The 25,083-nt window shown below is 36.2% G+C and overlaps 2 protein-coding genes across 2 annotated transcripts; one reads left to right on the forward strand and one right to left on the reverse strand.

Annotated features, from left to right (window-relative positions):
• Positions 1-656: 656 nt before the first annotated feature.
• LOC581926 (proteasome subunit alpha type-4) lies at positions 657-12,027 on the reverse strand. The gene is made up of 8 exons (XM_030976648.1): positions 11,942-12,027; positions 7,532-7,574; positions 6,681-6,843; positions 5,587-5,664; positions 4,501-4,589; positions 3,594-3,724; positions 2,848-2,971; positions 657-1,909 (listed from the first exon to the last, which is right to left on the reverse strand). Exons 1-8 carry the CDS (start codon positions 11,942-11,944, stop codon positions 1,767-1,769), a joined length of 774 nt encoding a protein of 257 aa, XP_030832508.1. The 5' UTR covers positions 11,945-12,027; the 3' UTR covers positions 657-1,766.
• On the forward strand, positions 11,927-24,650 carry LOC590913 (solute carrier family 25 member 46). The gene is made up of 6 exons (XM_030976647.1): positions 11,927-12,227; positions 17,219-17,319; positions 18,172-18,249; positions 19,154-19,254; positions 19,810-19,924; positions 20,831-24,650. The coding sequence occupies exons 1-6, from the start codon at positions 12,095-12,097 to the stop codon at positions 21,431-21,433; spliced, it is 1,131 nt and encodes a 376-aa protein (XP_030832507.1). The 5' UTR covers positions 11,927-12,094; the 3' UTR covers positions 21,434-24,650.
• The last annotated feature ends 433 nt before the right edge of the window (positions 24,651-25,083 follow it).

Consider the following 25,083-nt stretch of genomic DNA (forward strand, 5'->3'; position numbering starts at 1 on the left):
ACCCATATGTGGAAATAATTTCTTTAAAAAAATGAATGAGTAAAGTGTTATACTCTTCACATTTCTGTATCTTATAACACAGAGCTCAGGGAATATTAGCACTTTTATGTTGCACGCTTTTGCCATTCATTTTACAAAAAAAGGTGGGTGTTTTTATTTAAAGATGACATGTTGATGAAGCTGTCTGCAACTGAAGAAATTTTGTGTTCTGCTTTACTTGAAATTTAAGTTCCACAGCTATGTTAAATGTATTATAAAATTTGAAAATACAGTGAATTTAGTGTAATTGAGTCCCTCATTACCTTTACCATTAACAATACACATACGTGTATGTGAATTGTTAATATGACAACTTTATATTAAAGGTACTCTGTATAGCAAAAACATAATGGCAAACAGCTGTATTTGGAATACATATATGTATGTAGTAGCATCATATAAAGACATACCTGTATATTTGGATTTAGAGCTATACCCCTACTACCTAAATTTGATTCAATCATAACAAGGTTGACATTTGGCATGAAATCAACAACTATCAACCTTGATCCGTTCAAGAAACAATTTTTTTTGGTTTTGTTAAACAAGAATTAACCTCTCCAAAATAGTCAGCAAAATCACATGATACTTACATAAAGAAATACACAATGCAATTATACATGAAATTCATGTTTATTGAACATATGAAAACATAATTTACAATCAGGTAAATGTTGTTTTGTACTTCATATGACAAATGGTATCGTACAAATTTACAGTTTACTTGTTGACACAAAACAGTTCTCTTTTGATTGCAGTATTGGGCTAGAATTTTTGACAATTTCATTATTGTATGTTAATGGACACTTGTATATGTATATTTTTACTTTACAAATATTGAAATGAAGCTTCATTTTTATATTCTCTGATGTTGAAATGGCAACTGATCTTAAAAATAAATGTTGAGATAATAAACTTACAAACTGATTTCTGAGTCACATGTTACATTACATTTTCTGAAACTATCAAACTACATTCTCTCCATTTTTCTGAGAAATGAAATACAGCTTTTCTGCACAAATTATGTTGCATTACAGAGGAATTTAAATGTTGGAACTCTTTACAGAGAGCCCTGATGGATAACAATATCCTCTTACAAACAGTAATTTGCTGGTCATAGCTCTTTTCTAACTCTAATTTTTACCCTGATATAACAAAGTATCTTTCATGGTCCTATGATCCTCATTATAACCAGGTTTCACTGTACCTGAAGATTCAGTTCTGACAAATACAAAAAAAAAGAAAAAAAAGCTCTGAATGTTTCGGGTGGTATTCTGAAGAAAACCGCACAATACGTTAAGTATATGTACACAAATGGGCCTTCAAGTCTTGTAAAGCCTTAAACAGTTTTGTATGAGCAAAATGCCAACACGAGGCAAATAAGGAGATGACATTGAAACAGTTTTCATAACTTCATTCTTTTGGATTACACAGATAAAGGTAGTAAACGATCCATGTTTGAAAGAAAAAGAACATTCTACTTGACAGCAAATTAGAGTTAATATCTCAACATTCCATGAGACGGTGATGTGATGTGATGGGCAAAGCTATTTTGAGCAAAATGAGCTATCGGTATAAAACAAAAACGATGTATGTGACACTAATCCTCTTCAGTCATACTGAATAAGGAAAGGAATCCATACAGGTATTTCTGAAGACAAAACATCTTAAACGGTACAAATACTACTTAATCTACACAGGAATATGACAAGGCTTCAAGCCACACATTATTTCTCCTTTTCTTTCTTCTTTGCTGCCTCTTCCTTGGCCTCTCTTTCCTCGTGCTCCTTGATAAGCTTTTGGAGTTCCTCTACAGGTAGGATGCGGATCTTCGTCTTACCGTCTTCTCTTGTCAGAGAAGCAATCTCAACTGGATAAAGGGAGATAATATGGGGGTTTTTCTGATTAATTTTATTCATTTAATTTCTTTTATAAATTTGTCAAAACTTGTTTTTGTTTTGAAGTCTTTCCTGTTGCATTTGACCAACGGATATATCTACCTAAATCCTCGTTGAGATAAAGATGAAAGATACCGTAGTTTCTTTGGAGTACCTATGAGAAAATCACACCAGTAGTCCATTTCCACCTTCCCCCAAATAATGGGTTTATAATCATAAATGTTCTGGTGTGGGTTCTTATTGGTATTTGGTAACGGGTCCTTCATACTGGGCAAACCGTTCAACAACTTCCAAGAGAACCATCCTGTTTCTCAATTCTTTCCCAGAATTGAACTGAAGGCTTTCCAGTCTACAGTAGGCCATGTTCTGATGTTTCAGAGTAGGGTGGTGTTCTAGCGGAGGCCTGAAAGATCTTTCTGCATGAAAGGTACACACATCACATGGGAAATCTACTTGGTACAGTGTGAGCTGACTGTGATGTTTGGCACATACCGGTAGATTCCTCAACACACATTGATAACTCATGCACGTTAACCAATTGTAATGATACCCCAGTCACACTCTGCTGAGACCAACATCAGGGGGGCATTTCACAAAACTTGTCATCAGTGACAAATGACAGTTTTTGTTATAAGCTACTGAAATCCTTGCTTCTGATTGGTTATCAGCAGATTTGTCACTGATTTTGTCGTTTGTCATTTAAAAAAGGCTTTGTGAAACAGGTTCCAGATTGACCACACACTGAAAGGAAATTTACAAATGGCCCAGAATCACTCGGTTTGAAGTAAGATTCATGGAGCAAGAAATAGCAGCATGTATTTATTTTGCTTCATAACATATTCATTTAAATATGAATAGCAACTTGAAGCTCTTGGGTCTTAAATCATGGAATAAGGAACAAACTACTTACTTTTCTCTGGGGTAACCTTGGTCATATCTAGTGTCTTGCTGAGCACCTTCACGGCCAGAGCTAAGGCACCCTTGAGGTCTGTGTCTCCTTCCTTGTATTCTTGCTTCAACATCGAGATAGCAGCCTTGGGGGAAATATTAAAATACAAAATGTTTTCATAGTGCTTAAGGATATGTGGATGCATTTTGTTATACAGTGCGTCCCGGAAAAAAATAAACTGAGAATCATTGTTGTTTTATCATAATTTATTAATTACAATTATAATTAATAAATGACACATATTTGTAAAGCTTAGATCCTCCTCTTTCATTTGATGCAACTCATTTGATGCATATTTTATGCTTGATTTATCAAAACCAATTTGAAGAAATGGTACCAAAAAGTCATTTGGCGGACGGTATCTAAATTTCAAAGAGAAAATCACATTTCTAGAAAGTTCATTTTTTGCCCTTTCATATGACACCTCAATCAGGAAAAATGAGCTAAGAATGACAAAGTTCTGTTTGTTGAAAGTAATGCTTGCATTTCCATAATTTTATTAAACAAACTCGTTTTCACTGGCTGCCTGCCGTAGCAACGAACAGAATTGACAAAGACTTAACTCCGCTTCGTTGACAATCAGCCATAGATGAAAGACTTCATGCAGAAAAAGAGTGAGCAAGCGAGAGAGAGAGAGAGAGAGAGAAAGACATAGAGAGAGAGAGAAAGAAAGGTGAGAGAGAGAGGGGAGATAAAAGATAACCTACTGCACTGTTGTTCCCGATACATGTGGCTTTCCATCCTCCGTAGTTTCCACTGGGATCACTCTGATAAAGCTGGAATCCGTAGTGTTTGTCCCATCCCATGTAGAGAATAGATACACCAAAGGGTCTCTTTCCTAGGGTATGAAAAAAGGTTTTAGAGTTAGTATTCTACAGTAGGATCATTTTGACAAAGCTAAAATAAATATTGTTTGTCCCATGATCCATCCCATATAAAGAATAAATACATCAAAGGGGCTATATATTGGGGGATCAAATGAAAAGATAACATTGATCATTTTGAACAAAATCATTTTGATATGTACAAGCATTTACACATGCAAATTTCAAAATTTGATTGCTATGGTGGTATTCTGTAAATGAATCTGTTTCTGTTAGTATAAAGATGTTAAGGGTTATAACAAATCAAAATCAGGACAATCATTGGTTAATATCTGTGAATTTAGGTGCTTTTGCAAGATACATCTACGCAAGCACCAATGATAAGTGCTTAATCTTCACAAATTCAGTTTGTTATGACAATTAACATCTTTTAAACTAACATAAAAGATAACACTGTTTTCGGAATACGGCCCCTCATCTTACTGCAATTCCTTGAACATCATATAATTGGGTTGTAAGGTGTGTGCAGCAGCATTTCCATATATCCCATTGTATAGCATAATTAGTAACTCTAATCAAGGCAAACCTAACAGGTTGGTTTTGATTTGATTTCATATAAAGGCTCTTGCAAAATACAATATGTACATCTTGGGGGTATTAATGTGACCAAACTCTTAGAACAGTCATTAAGCCTTGATCACCTGTAGTTTACCAAGGAATTTTAAAAGGTGACCATTATAACAGAACATTCATTCTGATGGTCAAGAGATGTGATGACCCCATTACTGACCTCCTGCTTGTGTGTAGAACTGCTTGATGTCACATAACGTGCTGACTAGCTGTTCATTGGGAATGTTCTCCTGATACTGGAGGAAATATCTGTAGAAGAGAACAACACCCATGCACATTATATATTGTATACTCTTTTAATCTTAATGCAGCGTCTTGGTCCATCTCATTACAGTCAAGCAATATAATATTTCATGAATGAACACAATGATTACAGATTTTAAATGGTCAAATTTAATATATTTTTGAAGTTTTGCCTTTGTTACATTAAATTTTCATACTGAATAGTATAACTCCATATACAAATGATTCTAACAGGGACCTTTAGAATGGAAAAAAGTACAATTTATATTGCAACATGCAACTGTCCTACTATTAATTGTTGTGTTTCCTTGTTGTTGTTGTTGTTGTGTTTTTTTTTTTTTTTGGGGGGGGGGATTGTACAGTTACATGTAGTGAGGTATCACTTACAAGCAGCCTTTACCATATACACTCTGTGAAATTAACATTTTGTTGGACAAAGCTTCACTGGTGCTAAATACATTTTTAACAAAGTGATTATTGGGAGGGAAGCAGAGGTGCTGGGGTAGAATGTGGCTCTTCTTTCTGCATCCTGTTGTGCCCTACTTCCTTTATGGTATTAAGTTTAATCCATTTACCCTATAATTATTTAAATTCTATTTGATTAAATTAATGATCACTATAATCCTTTCACCCAATTTAACCCCTTCCATTCTTTTACATTGTAATCCCTTTCATGACTGAATATCTAATTGGTAAATCCTGTTGATTTTGCTCACAACACAAATATTTTATTCTCATCAAAGACAGTTACATGCATGTGTGATGTGTGATGTGGAGGATTTACATACAGCCCTTTTCTTCCCTGAACACAAGATTGTGGAATCTAAAGATGGTGTGGTACACCTCATGGAAGGTTTTCCTTTTGCTCTTCTAATTAGTTTCCTTATTATTATTTTTGTTGTTGGATAACTTACTTGAATCAAGATTTTTTTTTTTTTTTTTTACATACAAATATCCTTATAACATGTCCCAAAGCCAATAATTAAGTAGATTTAGTTCTGACCTTTGACCGGCGAGCCTGAGTTCACTGGTCAGGACGTTAGCATCTGATGTGATTCCTGAGACACTACATGCCATGTCACTGTAGAAGGAATACAGAGATACATCATTAACATTGTATTTTCTATTCTAGAATCATATGTCAGGAATATGCAGTGGCAAGTGGCTCCAGATCAATATGAAATAACTTTCGTTAAAGAAAAGAAAGAAAAAAAGAAGAAGAAATGAAGGAAGAAAGCATGAAAGAAAGCTAGAAAAACAAAAAATGGTTGCTCCACTCGACACTTAGAACGACCCTAAGATACAAAATACATGGAGGTAGGGTTCTCCTAGTTTAAACATGCCAATCGATACTTAAATATCAGATTGTTTAAAAAAAACTGGAAGTGACACTTCACTTCAATACAGACTTTAAGTTGGGGGTATGGTTCTATTCTGAAAATTGCATCAAAAGATGATACATATAAAATGTATATATTTGATTAACCTCTACATTTTTTATAACATGATTTTATCTTGAAGACAACTCACTACTGATTAAAACAAACAACAATACCGTAATTAACGTTGTATAAACAGCTCTCGTGTATTAACCGCTCCCCTCTTTTTCGCCCTTAATTTTTTTTTTGCCAAGATTTTTTTTTTTTGTGTGTAAGATCATTACGGTAATGTAAATTAAAAAAACAGTAGGGACCTAGGATAGAACCTTGTGGTACACCATGTAATAGAAGAAAAATTGAGGGATTATTATTATAAACTACATATTGAGATCTATCAGAAAGATTACTTTTAAACCAAGATGACAGACAAATTTGAGTGTTGTTCTAGTTTCCGAGTGGTGAGTCAACACACCGATTACCGAGCTGGGAGACATTGCCAGGCATAGCGCCAGGTGGAGGGGCATAAATCGAAACTTTAATTTTACCGTGTATAAGCCGCACCCCTGACTTTGAATTTTTTTTGGTGGCAAAAAGGTGCAGTTAATACACCGTTAATTACGGTATGTGAATAAAATGGTTTGTCGATTGAAAAGAAGTGTTTATTGAACCCTTTATGAATATGGTGTATTTTCATGCACTATGTAAAGTACGCATTTACCTATTAAGTTTGTAGATTTTATCTGAGAATACGACATCATCTAGAAGCTTGTGAGTGTTCCTCCTCTCTGCAGCCAGAAGTACTCCATCTGAAGCCAAGATACCCAGTGAGGTACCTGCATGGCCTATGGCTTCCATGGCATACTCCACCTGGTATAGACGCCCTGGATTCATTTGAGAGAAGCGTATGATGTATCATGACTTATCATTGATTATATTTAATAGCTATGTGTACTAAATACCCAGAATGAATGGAAGCAATTTTTTAATTAGAAGCAGAAAAATGAGAGAAATAGGTCAGTGAAAATTTGAGCAAAAAACAATTAAAAATAAGAATGTTATGAATTGGAAAATAATTTGTTTTATTTTTTAGTACAGTGTTGCCAATTTGTGTTTCACTGATGTCAACTTCAAAAATTCATAACTTCCTTATTTTTAATCAGATTTTGCTTAACTTTTCACTTACATGTATTTGTCTCTATCATTTTTCTGCTTTAAAAAACAACAACTTAATACCACAGTGGACTTTCCCTTCAATAATGATAATAATAGTGGTCATAAGATGAAGACAAAATCTAGCTCTTTGGAAATGATGGGTATACAGTTGTTTTCTGAATGTGGATAATTTTTTTTTTAGTGTTTGAGTCGAGCATGGTAAACTGTTCCAGATTAAGCGAGGTCTTTTGCCAGTTCTGTTGAATAATTAACTACCGGTAATAGAAATGTTAAGCATCTCACTGTATCTTTTCATTCTTTCTCTAAAGATAGTGGAATGATTGTTTTACTACAGGACGACCTCATATTATAATGTTCTTATTACAGATTTAGGTCATTTATGCTCAGTTCTCTTACCTTCGGGCGAAAAGATGGTGGTCTTCGAATCATACCTTCGTGACTGCAAGAATGAAATGAGATCAAACAAGATTGTAATATGACAATCAATTATTCAAATACATGTACTGTATATATCATATCTTAACATATTTATTCAATCTTGTTTTTGATGATTACTTACTCTGTTCACATTGATATATTTTTCATATGTATTGAAATGTGTAGGTTTATTTGTAATATTTTGTTTTGTTTGATATGTAATTGTTTATCTTTGTATTTTGTTTTTTATAGTGCTTAGAGACTTTGGTGGAAAGCGTTTTATAAGAAACGTTTTTAGTATTTACTATTATTATGTGTGAGTGTAAGATTCTGCATTTATGAATCTACAAAACATAGATCTATGAAGAAAATGCCTCCATAAAGGGTTCTAGTATGCGCATTTGAGGCAACCGCGGCTGTGCGCTCACATGTGCGAACGCACATACACATATCAGTGAGCACCTTCCTACAAGTGACCAGGCCCGAGCTAGATTCGAGAGCAGATGATCACAAGACACTGACCTGAGCACAACAAGACAACGATCCTGCAGACTACATTATTGTTTTCTCGTCTTTTTTTTATTCGGCCCATTATCCAACATTGGCAATGCAGTAGGGTGAATCTTGGGCAGCTATTGGAATTTTAATTTTCCCAATCTACTGAATTTGCCGGCAGGGGAAGGTTCGCCAGCAAAATTATTTGGGTAATTTTTTAAATCCAAGCTTACTGGAGGAAGTACAGCCTATGTGTGACCTTGCGAGGAATGACCTTCAAGGTGAAGAAAGACATGGAAAGACTGTAGGATTCACACAGACAAGGAAAGAGCATAGCCCCAAAGAGCAAGCCTTGAAGGATAAAGAGTTATTTCTATACCCTGACAGCCAAGCTACAGTTTCAAAGCCTGGAACTGTGAATGACAAGGGTCTAGAGCCAGAATCTGGAGCTGTCAATAACAAGATTTCAGAGCTGGGATCTGCAGTTGTCAACAACCATGGTATGTCGATGAAAAGCCCAGATTCAAAGCAAGTTCTTAAAAGTATAGCCCTAAACAGCAAGACTTAAAGGAAAAAGAGCTCATTCTATACACCATATCTTTGATGGAGATCTTGATATCTAATGGAGATGAATGAATTTTTCTTTATGGATGATATCAGACAGATCAATCATCATGTCCAGGCTTGCAAATCTTCACACTGAACATGCAGACGTGAAAATTGGGAATATGTTCATCAATGATCCCATGAGAGCCTTTCTCATCAACTTTGTCAAGTCCAAGAAGCAGAACAGTAAGGCTGCACTTCTTGAGGAATCTATCATTGATGTGAAACCAATGTGCAGGGTCAGGGGGTCCTGCTTATTCTACATGAGGAACTAACCTCCAGACTTTCAGAATAGCAATCAGAAAGCAGAGACAGTATTGTTCACTCTGCTTTGTAGAGGATACAGAGATGGTATAACAGCAAAAGATTTTTCCTGAAGAGCTTGGGTAAATTATAGTTGATCATCGAGATGAGGGAACAACAAGAGGCTCGACGACGAGTGCCAAGAAGGAGGAAGATGCATGATCTAACACAAAGGCTGAGAGTGGCTTGCAGTTTCTCAAGAGCCATTACTAACCTTGGTCCACAGACAGACCCCCAAGCTGTTGACAACTAGTTTCCAGAGCCAAGATCTGGAGCCCTTGACAGACAAGGTTCAGTTTCAAAGTCTTGAGCTATGGATGACAAGGGTCTGGAACTCTAGATCCAGAATCTGGAGCTGTCAATAACAAGATTTCAGAGCAGTTGTCAACAGCCACGGTCTGTTGATGAAAAGCCCAGATTCAAAGCAAGTACCTAAACGTACAGCCCCAAAGAGCAAGCCTTGAAGGAGAAAGAGTTCATTCTATACACCATCTCTTTGATGAAGATCTTTCTATCTGATAGAGATGAATGGATTTTTCTTTTGGATGACATCATGCAGATCAATCATCATGTCATGTAATGTCCATGCTTGGTGGTCTTCACACTGAATAAATAGTATATGCAGACGTGCAAGTTGGGAATCTTCATCAATGACCACATGAGAGCCTTTCTCATCAACTCTGTCAAATCCAAGAAGCGAAACAGTAAGGCTGTACTTCTTGAAGAATCTATCATTGATGTGAAAACTATGTGCAAGGTCAGGGGTCATGCTCATTCTACATGAGGAACAAGCCTTCAGACTTTCAGAATAGCAACCAGAAAGCAGAGACAGCATTGTTCACTGTGCTTTGTAGAGGTATAATAGCAAATGATTTTCTGGAAGAGCTTGGGTAAATCGAAGTTGATTATCGAGTTAAGGAACAAGAAGAGGCCCAACAACAAGTGTCGAGAAGAAAGTGGCTTGCAGTTTCTCAAGAGCCATTACTAATCTTGGTCCACAGCCAGACCCTTGAGCTGTTGACAACTAGTGTCCAGAGCCAAGATCTGGAGCCTTTGACAGACAATGTTTAGTTTCAGAGTCTTGAGCTGTTGTCCAGGGTCAAGATATGGACACCTTAACAGCCAAGCTCCAGTTTCAAAGCCTAGAACTGTGGATGACAAGGGTCTAGAGCCAGATGAAATCTATCAGTGTGATAAATTTGATAACAAATGGGATTGTATTTGGATTTTTTTAATGCGATAGGCTTCACCTGTGCTTCTTCGTATTTTGTATAAAATTGAATATCTTTTATACTGTGTAAAACTGATGTATTGACATTTCAAATTGATATACAACTAATAAAAGTAAATTCAACTAATTTGGTAGCATATACATGTATGTGAAATATTGTGAAATATTTTTATGTTTATCTATCGATTAGTGTTAGTTTTTAAAGTGCTAAGTGTGTAAGGTATGTGCGAGATGAGATTTATGAATATGCAATTAGCTTTTGCTTAGCCCTCAGCTGCCTCATGAATTATGCATTACAGGATTTTGCGCATGTAATGTAGCTGCAAGGGGCATCAATGCAGAACTGTTATACTCTATACACAGGGCATGCATGTAGAACTTTAGCGTACAATTAGCGCATGCGCAGATCGTTTATCCGATGTCAGCCTCATTTTCATAAGTTGGCGCCTAGCCTAGCTGACATGGGCCCTTCAGATTGGCTATTGCTGTTCTCCGTTCACTCAATGCTATAAGATATTTGTGCGAGGAGCAAGCTTGCAATTTTCCTGTTTTTTCTATACCAAAAATATGATATTTCAGTCAAACCTTGAACAATTCTAATTTTCGTCATATTTGCAATGCCATGTACGCGTCAGTTATGTGTGAAGTGCGTCACCTGTTTAAAGCAGGACATGTGACGTGATGTGATGTGCTGTGATGAAATATTACGTAAGCATCACAGCTACATCGCATCGAGGAACATCGGACATTGGACTACAGTGCAGCTTTATCGGTGAGTCCTTTTCGAGACACGCACAGATTTACTTCATTCCACTGCAGGGATCAGGAGCTATCAACAATGAAGGTCCAGGAAATAAGTCTAGGGACGAAAACAGGCCCAAGCTAGATAAGATGATCACAAGAGGCTGACCTGAACACATGTACAACCCCTGAACGAAAGCAGAATCTGGAACCATGGGATGACGATCCTGCAGACTACCCCATTGGACAGTCTTCTTGTCATTTTATTATTCGGCAGATTACACAACATTGGCACTGCGTCAAAGCGTCAAATTTCTATGAATGTTTGTAGATTATGTTGGCATATATAGAGTAGAATCTAGTTTTTTTAAGGCATTGACTTATATCTTACACTACAGTTAGTAAAGCTGATAAAACTAAGCAATCAAACCAATTTCAAGTTTATTTGACATGATCGTGAATAGATCAAGAGTGAAGTGCCCTAGATTCACAGACTACCATGGCTTACACACATATCAAGACATGCCAAGACATCTATTACACTTGATTGAGTTGATTCCCAGTTTGTTGATTATTGTGGCATAAATAGACTAATTAATTTAGTCTACCTCTTCAATTTCAAATCAGAACTTTAATTAAAACAAAAATGACAGAAGTTCATGATGAACTTAGCTTAGAGGCTTACCATGGCCAAAATTGACACAACCCCACACGAAAGAGACACAATCTTGATAGACATTGGCTAGGCTTCTGAGTAAATACATAATTTTCACTTAAATCACAAACACAAGGAGTGAATTCACGTCTTCTCCATCATTTTTTCCTCTTCTTCATCAACACACAAAATCAGGTTAGTGGGACCATGCACACAAATAGCTGGATATCACACAACAAATTCCTTATATTAAAAAAAATATACAATGAATCAATACCATTATCTGAAATAGTAAGGTTTATATTTATCTTAGTGGCTTTATTGATTAGTAAAATTATGCTTAATAAGTTTAACTAACCATTTTATCCTGCGGAGTTTTGAGTTAATGAACAAATTTCGCTGAGCAACGATGACTGCAAGCTTTTCGTCGTAGAGGGCTCAATATCTTATTTTTAGTGGAGGAGTTGACTGGGGGTTGGGACGAAAATATAATTGCTAAAAAATACGAATAATGATACTTAATCGTATACCAGGAACGAGAGATGAAGAAGAAACCCCTAAATATCAAGAAGATTCAGTTACTTCGGCTCAAGATCAGATAATGGCAGCTGTAAGAATGGCTGCACCTAACCAGCAGCAAAACGGTATGTGGGTCAAAATTAGTTCTGTGTGGTCCCACATGATCATATATGTGTTAATGTAATTCTTGATGCTTGTGAAGAGTGCTTGATTTAAATTCAAAAAGAAAAAGAAGAAGAAGATTTTGATTATATGAGGCCTATATTTTGCATGGCTGCCTAGTAGATTTGATTTTGAAGATCATGATCATGAGTCATGATCATGTCTCGTCATGACGATGCATGGTAATGATGGAGGGATTTCCTTTTGTTAGTAGTAGTAGATCTAGATCTAAAGTTAGACATAAAGGGGGTGACCAAAGTTTGCGGATATTTTAGAACATATTACAGAATGTGATATTCGAACTATGATTTCTCATATTCTACACAATTTTTTTTATTTCAATCATTACCAAATGGACCGCAACATTTTTTTTACTACAGATTGGTTCAACTAGATCTAGAAAATTTATTTTCGAAGGATTTCGGAGATATCGCAATCTAAAAATTTGATGTCCGATCGTTCGTGCGCGCTGCATCTAAAAAAGTCATAAAAACAACGAGACCTAACTTCACGCACAGGGGTTTACAGTTGATTTATCAAAAAGTGTGATCCATCAAAAAATAAGGTAATATCATAATTTGCAAGGCAAGATATACAATTATTTAGTCCCACTTTTTACTTACACTTTTGAAGAAATCTGCTCTCAAATTGATTGAAGATTTTCAGACCTTTATCGGTAAGTTGATCATTTTTCGAAACGGATGCAAAATATTGCAAAGTTTGCCGATCTTTTGTCAATATTTTCACAATTTCGTAGCCAATTCCAAAGAAAATTTCACCTCGGGTAATTTTATGTTCCTCTTTCCATTGTTGATATCAGATTTTCGTAATCTTATTGATTTTTTTAGATAGCGAACTTAGGTCATGCGCGAACTTTGGTCACACCACCATAGATGTGTTGCCTCAGTCAGAAGAGTGTCCGCCTCACAACCTGGGGCCCGTTCCATAAGTCTAACTTTTAGACTAAATCAGCGTTAGTGGGCAACTTGTCCGCTACGTGTTTCACGAAGCCCTCTTTGCCAAGATCAACAACAACATCCTGACTAAGTAGTTTTGACGCCTCTGACACCGTTGTATCTCTGTCATTATGTGTCATAACTATTTAGTCGATGGGCAGCACCATCACATGTCATTTATTGGGTAGACTATGGCTAGCAAGAAAGGACAATAAATCCTCCAGCTCTGATCTTTCTTCACATTCACTTAAACAGGAAGTTATCATTTCTTCACATCAGCAAATCTTTTGAAAATATGCCATGTTTATATTTTGAGTTTTCCCACTTTTATAAACTGATTATATGTATAATCCTCGAAGGGATGGGTAATTTTCTGACCCATATTGCCTTCGAGATAAATTCTATCTTCAAATGTGTAAAATGAATAGTTTAAAACATGTTTTTTTTTATGTTTGGAATGTTGAAGTTTTGTCATTTGATTATTCAACTGACACCTAAAACATTGGACAAAACTTTCAAAACATTGTATTTTTACTAAGAATAATTTAAGGGTGTATTTTTATAAGCTATCAAATGAAAATATTCGGGGGGTACCCATCTCAAGAACAAAACTGATTCACCGGTCATGTAATGAAATACTCACAATTATATTTTACAAGTACTTCTATTGTATAATCTACACAAATTTGGAAGTATAGGCCTATTGCATCTCTTATTTCTTGGTATCATTTTCAATCTTTTTTATTACTAATTCATTTAAATAATTGTATTTTCCCTAATATTAATTTTGTAATAATCCAGTGGTACTGCGACTAAGACTAATTCTCGGCTCCTCTTCTCCCCATTAGTATCGATCTCACGAGATATCTATCTAGTAAGCTCTTCGTGAAATGGTTTAGGAAGATCGGAGACATCTCCGTAGTTGGCGGATAAAGTTATGACTGTCTTGTCGTTGGTTTCTAGGAACGAGCACCGGGACTCCGGGAGGTCGTGGTTTCGAATCCCGGCTGCGTCATACCAAAAGGCGGGATTTGCTGCTACCTTGTTTGGCATTCAACAATAAGGGATAGATTTTCTAGACTAGAGCAACGTCGATCTGGCGCTGCTCGGTGGCTGCCGGGCCCACGATCAATTGGGCAAAAAGAATTTCCATTTTCAGTTTAACTTAATAAAATTTGGAGTGGATTTTAAAAGATTATTATTATTATTAGTCTATTAGATCTATAATTTAATTACTATTATTTTTTTTTTAATTATTCAAAGCCAAAGGAGAGAGAGGGGACATGTTGGATGTAGGTATGTTACCAAAAAAAAAAAAAATCTCAGAATTCAAGCTCTTGCTTTATGCCATCAAACAGAGCTTGATAAGACCTTTTATTTGATGCCTCATTCATCCTAATAACCCCAGTAATAAGAAAGTTATGCAAATTTTAAATGCCCGGAAAACATGTATTTAATTGCTTTGTTTTCCTTTGTTTTCCTTTGTTTTTAAAACAAAAGTTGTGATTTCAAATGCGACCAAAAGATTTTATTTCATTACAAAAAAATCGCCCCAAAATGTATGTAAATACGCCAAAACCGCTAATCATTTTTGCATGACATTTCACATTCCTCATTCAAAAAAACATATTTCTCATCCATAGATTTCACTGAAATTTCACCAAAAGCAAATTCACATGTTAAAGATACTATGTCCCTTTTGCAGCCAACATCAAATTCTGTAGAACTTTGCAGGAATTATGAATATGTCATGTATGTCCTAACTGTGAAATTTAAACTTTAGCAGTGTCCTACTATTCAAATTATGCAAGGAAACCCGTTTACTTGCTAGACTTCACTGTCAGACACTATTGAGTGACTGACTGGCTTTTTTCATCTCTTGTAATAATAGTGATAACATACATAAAATGAGCTGTAAAGGGAAAATGAGCATTTGTCTACATCAATAACCCACTTCTTGTTATCGCCAAAATATTAAACTGATTGAATCTTTGTGCAGCATAAAACGTACGACCATTCCGTACAATGGTCTGAAAAATCAAACCACTACTTACTGGCTCTATAGCTCCTAAGTCGATTTGACAACTAATAGTCTTTATTTTCCCACTTAAAGACATTTTCAAGCCCCTCTTTTTTTAGGGAAGTTCTAAATTAGTATTGTCTTTCAAATGCCGTTGGAATTTAACCTTTTCATTTGTTTGGCCTGCAAATGGGACAAAGTACCTTTAACCAATCATCCTAAATACCTTTTTTCTCATCCTGAATGTGGGATCAGGGTACAGAATGGCACGAAACACGGCTCTTGTGAAACAGTGCAGCAAAACAAAAAATGCAGAAAACATAAAACTTAGAAAGTTTAGTATGAAATGAAAGATAACAATGTCGTTCTTCTCATCCAATAGAAATCATGAAACAAAAATCTAATCAGCCCATCAATAGATCACATTTGCGTAGGCTCTCCAAATGGTCTCCAATAATGCATAACAGCCCCATGGCAGAAACCTTGACGGAGAAGGCGCACACATTGTAACTTACCTACTGTCTGTTTGTGAGATTCAGGGTTTACAGATGTATATAATTTTTATTAGATTTGTTCTGACACATAATGTATAGAGATAGTTATTGTAGTTTTGTACCAAATTACCAAAAAAGTGACAAGAAGTTAGACCTGGAAAGTGGAAGCAGGGCTGCTAACTGCTGGCTGCTGCCTCAGCATTTTTCAAGTATTTGCAGTAAGTTTAATGTAAAGTCACAAGGGAGAAGTTGTCAGTGACTTCGTACTAAAATAGAGGCTGAATACTGTGGTTTGCAGCCGGCCTTGGATAAGAGTAATGTCCGTCGTTTGCACTGCAAAATCATGTGAAAATGCATGCCATCATAGAATACAACATCACTGACATGACCTGACATGACATTCCTGCCTGCTATGACCAGAGACGCCAAGTTCAAAGATCAGCTATGCTTGACATTTCATGACTCCGCGCGGGCGAGGGTATAACATACGTATAGCGTCTTTTCGAAATCGCGCGTTGTGTGCGTGAGAGCGTTTTCAGAACCTCGAAATGTGTGACACTTGGTAGCTCTGTATGACCTACTTGCTATGACAAATTGTAGTTCTCCGATGGTGAGGAGGAGGAGGAGGAGGAGGAGGAGGAGGAGGAGGAGGAGGAGGAGGAGGAGGAGGAGGAGGAGGAGGAGGAGGAGGAGGAGGAGGAGGAGGAGGAGGAGGAGGAGGAGGAGGAGGAGGAGGAGGAGGAGGAGGAGGAGGAGGAGGAGGAGGAGGAGGAGGAGGAGGAGGAGGAGGAGGAGGAGGAGGAGGAGGAGGAGGAGGAGGAGGAGGGAGGGAGGGAGGGAAAGGGGGGGGGGGGGGTTAAACTTTTTAGAGATGCAGACGCCAGCCCCTCCCTCGCCCCCAAATAAAAATCCATTATAATGTAGGATACAATATCGCGTGCAGCCGTACAAATTTAATAATTTTGATTAAATCTTCAATACTCATCAATCTTGATCATCTTCTTCAATACTCATCTATCTTGATCATATCTTGATCATCTGACATATTTTTGATTTTACTGCTGTTTTTTTTTTACTGTGGTAACAAGCCAATCATATTCCTTGAAGCTCCATTGCGTGCTCATCTATTGTACAAATTTACCCCCGCGTTGAATGAGGTTATCTCAAATGAACTTGTTAAAAAAATAAGCACCTAAGCTGCAACTTTTAATTCTGTAGCAGTACATCCATGCTGCATGCTAATAATAATAGTCAAATCTATTGTTTGTGAAATTGCTTTCAGTGCAGTCATCATTCACACAATTACATTTTATGTGAATATTTCAATGTATATCCTAGACCTAATAAAATTTCAGTGGTAATGCACACTGTTTAGATGATCAAATTTGATTTTTTATATTTTTCAAATGAAGATAATTATCACTAATATTGTGTATCATGTACATATCACAATATAATCAACAGATGTTTTTATTTCTTTGCAGAGAATATGCAGAGATTCGCTGGATTTGGCATTGGTCTTGCAAGTCTTCTCACTGAAAATGTCCTTTCTCATCCTTTCATAATGTTCAGGAGACAGTGCCAGGTAAACACTTATTGGCTAGAAAATCTTTTTTTGGAGTAAATGTGTAGAAGTGTGTTTTCAAAAGTCTTACATGTACGTATCAACATATTTTACAATTGTTGACAACATTTAGGGGCATGGTTTAAAACTATTGCCCAAAGGTAATGTCAAAACTGTGCTGTGCAACCTCTTGAAAAATTGTGTAAGAACAGCAGATACATTCTGAAATTTACTAATATCTATTTTTTCCAGTCTGCATTGAAGCCAGTATTGATGGCAAAATGTTTCTCCAAAATTCACATCTGTACCAGTCACTTATATTTTATGATGTAGTTGTTAGTCATAAATGACACTCAATACAAAAAATGTACTTCTTCCATTAAAATATGTACCAAATTATGTTCCTGTTTAAAGGGATCCGGTAACTTTGTCTCAGATTCTGAAACAAAATTCTGGATTTAGCTCATGGTCCAATGATAATTATAAACCTTTAGGTCAGTCAGGAACCCCATGACTTTTACAAGCCGATCGCCTGTCTGATTATCAAGATATTTATGATTGGAATTACAAATTTTGAAAACCGTTCGCCTGACGGTTTTCATAACACTACAGTCTATTGGGAAAAAAGAGTATAGTAAAACCGGTCACTCAAAGATTTTTAGTTTTTTGAGGCACTTCTTGATCATTTTGAAGCGCAATTTTTTTAGGGCTTCAATATAACACCACATCACAGACATTGATAACGCGTAGGGCCATGTATCTCAGATTTAACATTGTTAAACGATCCCTTTAAATAAAAGATAATAATATTTTTGTTGAATAGGGTGAAACACTTTAGAATTGTTTATTACCCTTTTATATTTGTTTGCACAGGTGAACCATCATGCCTACCGCTACCACATTCATCCCTTCTCAGTTCTACCTGTGATCGTTACACTACAGAGACAACATGTAAGAAATGAGATCTTTCTGAAGTTTTATTAGTGTTTCTGTACAGTACTGTCAGCTTGCTCTATTCTCTAGATCTGTATTTTCCTCTCTTCCATCCCACTTTTTCTGTATCTATCTTCCCCTCTATCTTTCTGTTCCTTTGTCTATCACTTGTTTCTACTTTTTCTCTCTCTCTTTGAGATGATTAACAGATCTGTTAACAAAATCTTTTGTGTTCCTTTAAAACAAAAAAAATTTGCACAAATTGTATTGAACCAGGTGCATTTGTCCTCACCTACATGTATCAAGGTTTGCATTTATGCAACATAATAATGATTATGATAATAATAATATAATTTTACAAAGTGTAGAAACTATGGAAATATATTCTACTTTGTTGCAAGAGCTAATGATCTGCTTAAAGATAAAGGTGAGTTCTGGTAAAAAAAAAAAAAAAGAATTCACACAGAATCAAACAAAACTTACACTGAATGTTCAAGATTACAAATAAATGTCATTTGCCCAACATTTTTAGTAGAAAATGATACTGGCTGAGTAATGAGCATAGAAAGATTAGGAAATCAAAGTTAGTAGCCCCAAAAACATTTGTGTAGTCCCATATACATCTTTCTGTGTACAGTGCTTGTTACTTTACCAAGACTGGGCCAAATTTATTAGGATTTTAATGACTCCAGAACTTTGCAGTACACACCAATACTTACATGCTACATGATCAACTTTTTCTAATCCATTCCACACCTTTTCTTTCACAATGCAATCAGATGACCTGAACTCACCTTTATCTTTAAAAAGTACATCATTGAGTTAAATGATAATATGTGCTTTTAGACAGTTTTATTTCAATTTAAAATTATTTTAATGATGGTGACTTGACTTCTATAGTGATTATTTCCTTTTGTAACAGGGTTTCTTTACATTGTGGAAGGGTATTGGCAGTGCATTCATGGTTCAGGGCATCAATCTAGGCAGTGAATCACTCATTAGTGAGTTTACACCGTTTCCAAGGTAACCAGCTTGTTTTAATTCATACTCACAATGTACTGCTAAGCCATGGGATATACATGTTGGCCAACATGGATATGTTGGGAAATGATCAAGGATTAATGATGAACTATGAAAAGCAGTACCAGTAGCTTGGACAATCTTGCACCTAAAGGCGTTGCTGAGCACTGGATTTTGTACAAGAATACCTACACTGAACCTAATCATTTTCTTTCTAACCTCTTTTGTAGGGGGGAAAAAGGCGTATTGTAAAATTCAAGAGTTTAATGTACTCTTGAAAATGATCTATTTAATATTCACCATGATTTTTAAATGGTATTAGAGGGAGAACGATATGTTCAATGTACATACATTACTGTTAAATCATCCCTGGTTCATGTAAGTGCAGTGCTTAATTAAGCCTATGCACGTGAAATTAGAGATGAATTGCTGAACATTATAGACTAAATTTTCAGGTACTACCACTACTTTTCTGCTCCTGCAACTTTTTTAGATACTGCAGTGTTTATTCTCAAGCTCACCTCGAGTACCGTATCTCATCTCTAATTTTATTAACAGGGAGATACATACATACAGCACACCGAGGCAGGTCGTAGGTCACATCGCACTCAAGACCATCAGTATGGCTATCACTACACCGTTCCTCTCGGCGAGTCTAGTGGAGTCAGTTCAGGTGAGATCATCAAATATCTTCCAAGAAATACTTAAAGCCAGTGGGTCGTCGAGTTTCCATGTGCAAAAGGTTCTAATTTGCTTGAAATACCATTTAATGGGTGTACAAGTCTGCACACAGCAAACCTGTAGGTCAATCAAGAAATATCCCAAGTCTCTCAGAGTGACTTTGGGTGAGGCAAATGTCAGATGAGGACATTACCATATATATGGGAAAAAGACCAAATATTACATAAAGCTTGTTGGTCATAAAACTTTAGGCTAATCCTGGTGATTGACAACACCTGTTATAGGGTAAACATCCGAACGATGTCGAATTCCCCATGGGAGTCCGCTTCTATGTGTCTTTAATAGTGATAATTATTCTTCTTATTCTCCTTATTTAGTTAACCTTGATGCTGGGTGGAATATGATATAGGCCTTGGTTCTTTATTTTTTTGTTAACTTGCCTTGAGAGTAAGCTTAAGCAAAGCATATGGAGGAATACCACCCATTAAAAAAACAGCTTTTTGTTAAGGAGATGAAAACTAATAATTTTCTTGTAGACAGAATTATGTATACCGGTATTCTTTTAAGAGAGATCAAATGAAATGAAAGGAAAAAAAAATCAATCAGTAAAATATAATATTAGTAACAGATGTGTTAATTTCGTGTAGCTGGTTTGTATTGAACACTAAAGTAGCAAAAGTGCCATGTGAAATAAAATATTGCCTTGTTTGAGAGTGGAAGTGTTTAGCTGGATTTGGATTTTTATTCAGAGAATTTTTTTTTTTTTTTCACTTCATGCAAATCAATGAAGGATGAATGTTGGTAAAGAGTAAATTGATGTGAGGAATCAAAAAGATGTCAATATTTTCTTTCGTAGATAATCCTGTATCACTCAAGTCATTTTGTTTATTTGATGCAGAGCGATATAGCAAGTGACAGACCTGGTGTGTTAGACTGCATCAAGGAAGGGTTCCTTCGTCTGACGGGATGGGGTACATCTTCCACCCGTCTCCTCCCCATCTACACCCTCCTCCTACCCACCGTTTTCCACGGTGTCGCCAAGTACATCATCACCTCCACCGTGCAATACATCGTCCTCGCCATCCACAAGCAGAAACTCCGGGAAGCCGGCCGCGACCGTCTCGACGCCCCCGCGACCCCAGGCACCATGAAGGAAGCCTACTTTCCAGAGTTGGTAGCAACGTTTGCCGGGAACCTGACCGCGGATGTTCTCCTGTACCCCCTCGCCACCCTCATGATGAAATTACACGTGCAAGGCACAAGGACAATTATCGATAACACAGACTTTGGAAAGGGCGTCGTACCCATCAGCACGAGATTTGACGGACTCTCCGACTGTCTCGCGCATATATTGGAAGAGGAAGGGGTTGAAGGCCTTTTCAAAGGCTTCGGTGCTGTTGTCCTGCAGTACGTCATGTATGCGGCAATTTTGAAATTGACGCACTTTGTTTATCAGACACTGATGGAGGACTTTGTGCCGCCGCGAGATAACAGGTCGTGATGACCGGTCATGTCTTGCCATGGTGATTTGAAGATTTCGTCATCGGTGCTTTCATAATCATAGACTGAGAAAATCACTTTATATCAGATATTGATCACAACATTGAATACATATCATGATAACATCATCGCATCAGATAAGTCTGAGGTATTTTGTACCATTTGTTACCAAAACAAACGTTTGGTATATGTGGTAATTGTACTTGTTGATATAAATTGAAATCCCTACTATTGCATGGATCAAACCAAATATCAATGGAAATGATGCATTCACCCTTAATTATTGTTGCATTTTCTTCATACTTGGCAACATATGAAATATAAAATGACCTTATCTCTTGGACTTGCCCATATGTATACGGTAACTGAATATCAATTGGTCATAGAAAATTGTAAAAATGATGTCTTGTGTGTCATGAAAATATATTGATCATGTTAATGCCCATTAGTGGAACCTTGTGCAAGGGACATAGACCCACTGAAAATAAATAGTAATTTATTTTATGTTTCAAAAACAGCTCTGTAACTTCTAAAAATTATGATGGTAGGAAAAATTAGATATATTGCTGGTTCCCAAAGGTATATCAGAGTTATTTGAAAGATTATTTATCCATAAATGATATTATTTAACAAACCCTTCATCAATAAAGCATGTACATTTGTGATTGTATTAGATATCACAAATCCTATGTTTTGAAAGCAGATAAGTTCTATCAGATTGAAAGTCACCATGCCAATTTTGTTATACCTATTACGCATTTTCTAAAAAGTTGTCACAGATATATGTATTTTCTTTTGCTTGCTGGCTTTGTTTTGCTTATACAATACATCATTTTGGTTTACAGATCAAATCTGTTCATGTCGATTTGTTGCAATGCGTGCGATAAATACTAAAATTCAGAATCCTGTAGATCAACATTTGAATATGTAGATAATGTAATCCTATAACTATAAGTGAAAAAGAATAAAAGGTGATAATATCATGCAACCTATGATGGCTGAAAGGCTTGCTTTGGCCCTTTGAAAGACTTTGTATGGTAAATTAAAATTGTAATTCTAAATTGTGTTAAGATGAGATCATGAGAAAACAGTATAAGAAATTGAAGCAATTACCCAATTGACTGTCATCCCCTTTGATATCTGCACTAATATACAGTTTATTTTGCCATTTTTGATTATCGTTACTGAAAAGTTGAAGTATACCGTCATACAGTTAATTTACTCTTCCTGAAATACACCACATCCTTATGGCCATTCTGTATGTTGGTATCCAATTTGTCATTATCTTCTGTGTTCATGTATATGATTACATGTTATAGAAAAGAAACAAATTATGAAAGAGGAAGATATTTATGGTTGCGATAAGGAGTTCCCTTACATGTCTGTAATTGCATGCTCTGTGGGTTGTACTCTGTTATAAAGAATGGATTTTATTTACTGCTATGCTGTTAAGGTCCACATGAGGTAATTTTTATGCCTCCGCCCACTAAAAGTGGTGCCAGCCAGAAGCTTTCAGTTTTTAATGCTACGCAATCACGCATCCCAAAATAAATGCTTGCCTATTGAGATCTTTCATCTCATTTTGGATGTTACAAATTGTGTGCATTGTCATTTGATGTCTACATCATCGTTTTGAGATTTAAAAAAAAAAAATGGAACATTCATGATACATGTAATTTCCTGGCCGTTGGAGAAGTATCTTTTTATGCAGCTTTATAGTAGTCATTTAAGGAATCAAACCCTTTTGAATTGATGCAAAATTCATATCATTGCGAAGGGGAAGCCTTACTGATCAAATATAACAACATCCCTCTTCAAAATATTTTTGGGGCCCGCAGTAATAAACTCGAAAATGTTAATTTTGAGATCCAGATTTCTTGCTTTCAGCGGTCCTCCGTCGAGCGTTAAGATTCGTGACATCACATGCGAATTACAGCTAGCCACAAAGCAGGATTTTACGCCTTTCCATAATATCTACATGATTTTTCAGCAAATTATTCTTGTTTTTCAAGAGAAAATGTTTCCATCCATATATAATTTGTCCATAATTATCAGTTGTGAATTTCCTTCGGGTGACTACTTTAAGTATGGTGTAAAAATTTGTAAGACCCTTCTTCATCATACATGAAGCCTTATCAGATCTCAGGGAAGGACATTGTAACCTTCTTATTTGTGCGATTTCACCCTATGCTAACATCTGTATTAAGTTTCTACAGTTTAAGACATTTCAAAGTTATGTGTATGCTGCTGTCCAACATTTTTTTGTGCAAAGAAAATGTTTTATACCGGAATTCCACCAACAATACCGACACCAGACCGACAATAGACCAACCAAAAAACATTTATTACCCATATTGCAAAAAATCAGTTGATTTGGAGTCGGTGTGGAGTCACAGACAGCGGTGAGGTATAATGTGAGAGTAAATTGCATGTCCAGTGGTGTAACATGAAGTATTGTAGTCTAGTGGATGGTGTACTTACACAGAGACATTGGGTCAACAGGTCAGCTGTGACCAGGGTTTGCGTAAATTTGTTAACCCTTGGTCCAAATTGAGCATACCTGGGAAATGATTGGTGTGGACATATCTATTACTGTGTCAGTACCCTTGTTGAAGGAGATTTCACCCTTGGGTGTTTTCTTTCTTAAAAAACCCCACGTTTGGTTCGAGTACTGTACGTGATCCGAGAACCTGAATCTTTATTTGCCACTAAGAGAGAGAAGATGTGGAGGGCTGCAGAAATCGAAAAGACCAGTTCACAGCAATTTTTCTCAAAATAGTGGCCGCTTACCACCACTTTATAGTTTCCTAAAGTATTTGATGCCAAGTCAGGTAGCCTCGGGCAAACTTGAGGTCATCATGAGTAACCATTATAATAAAGGCATGCATGAAATTTGAGAATGTTTTGCATAAAATTTGAAGACATTTGTAAGCTGTGTAATATTTTATATTACTATCTATGGAAACCAAAATATGGTGCCAAGAAATGGAAAGATGAGAAGAAAACAAAATAATGGTATCTACTTAGAAATCTAATTTCTCATGTCACTTTTTACCATTTGGCCCATGTGTAGCAAGATTCTATGGGAGATACAACTTTATACATGATGTATGGAATTACATATACATGTATATGGAAATAAAAATTACTCATTGGGGAAATCCCATCGATGACATGGGACTTGATTTACATGTCATTAAAATGAAGCAATTTACTATTAAAAGACAGTATGATTCATTTGTATTTGATTGAAAGATGGTAGATGGATGGTCGTGAGTTGGATGTTGTTCTTATATTTTTTTTTGCTTTCTTTTATACACCTGTATTATGTATGAAACTAATTAGAAAAGTTCTTGTGTAGATTGTAGAGAGATAGACAGACAAATCAGGGAAAGAGAGATGGAGAGAGTGGAGGACATATACGAAGAGTATGTGCACATTAAGATATGTGTAAGAGGAAGAGATTCATGAAAAATGTGACAGAGATGAGAGAGAGAGAGAGAGAGAGAGGGGGGGGGGGGGGAGATGTGTAGAGAAGTGAGTGAAAAAGGGCATGTATCGTTGTAAAATCCTTGATGATAATGCCACTGCAAGTTACAGTGTTTAAATACATGTATGTAACCCTACATTCCATTGGCTTACATTAAATTA

Source organism: Strongylocentrotus purpuratus, unplaced genomic scaffold (assembly GCF_000002235.5).
Source record: "Strongylocentrotus purpuratus isolate Spur 01 unplaced genomic scaffold, Spur_5.0 spur5_scaffold_9, whole genome shotgun sequence".
NCBI classification, from domain to species: Eukaryota; Metazoa; Echinodermata; class Echinoidea; order Camarodonta; family Strongylocentrotidae; genus Strongylocentrotus; species Strongylocentrotus purpuratus.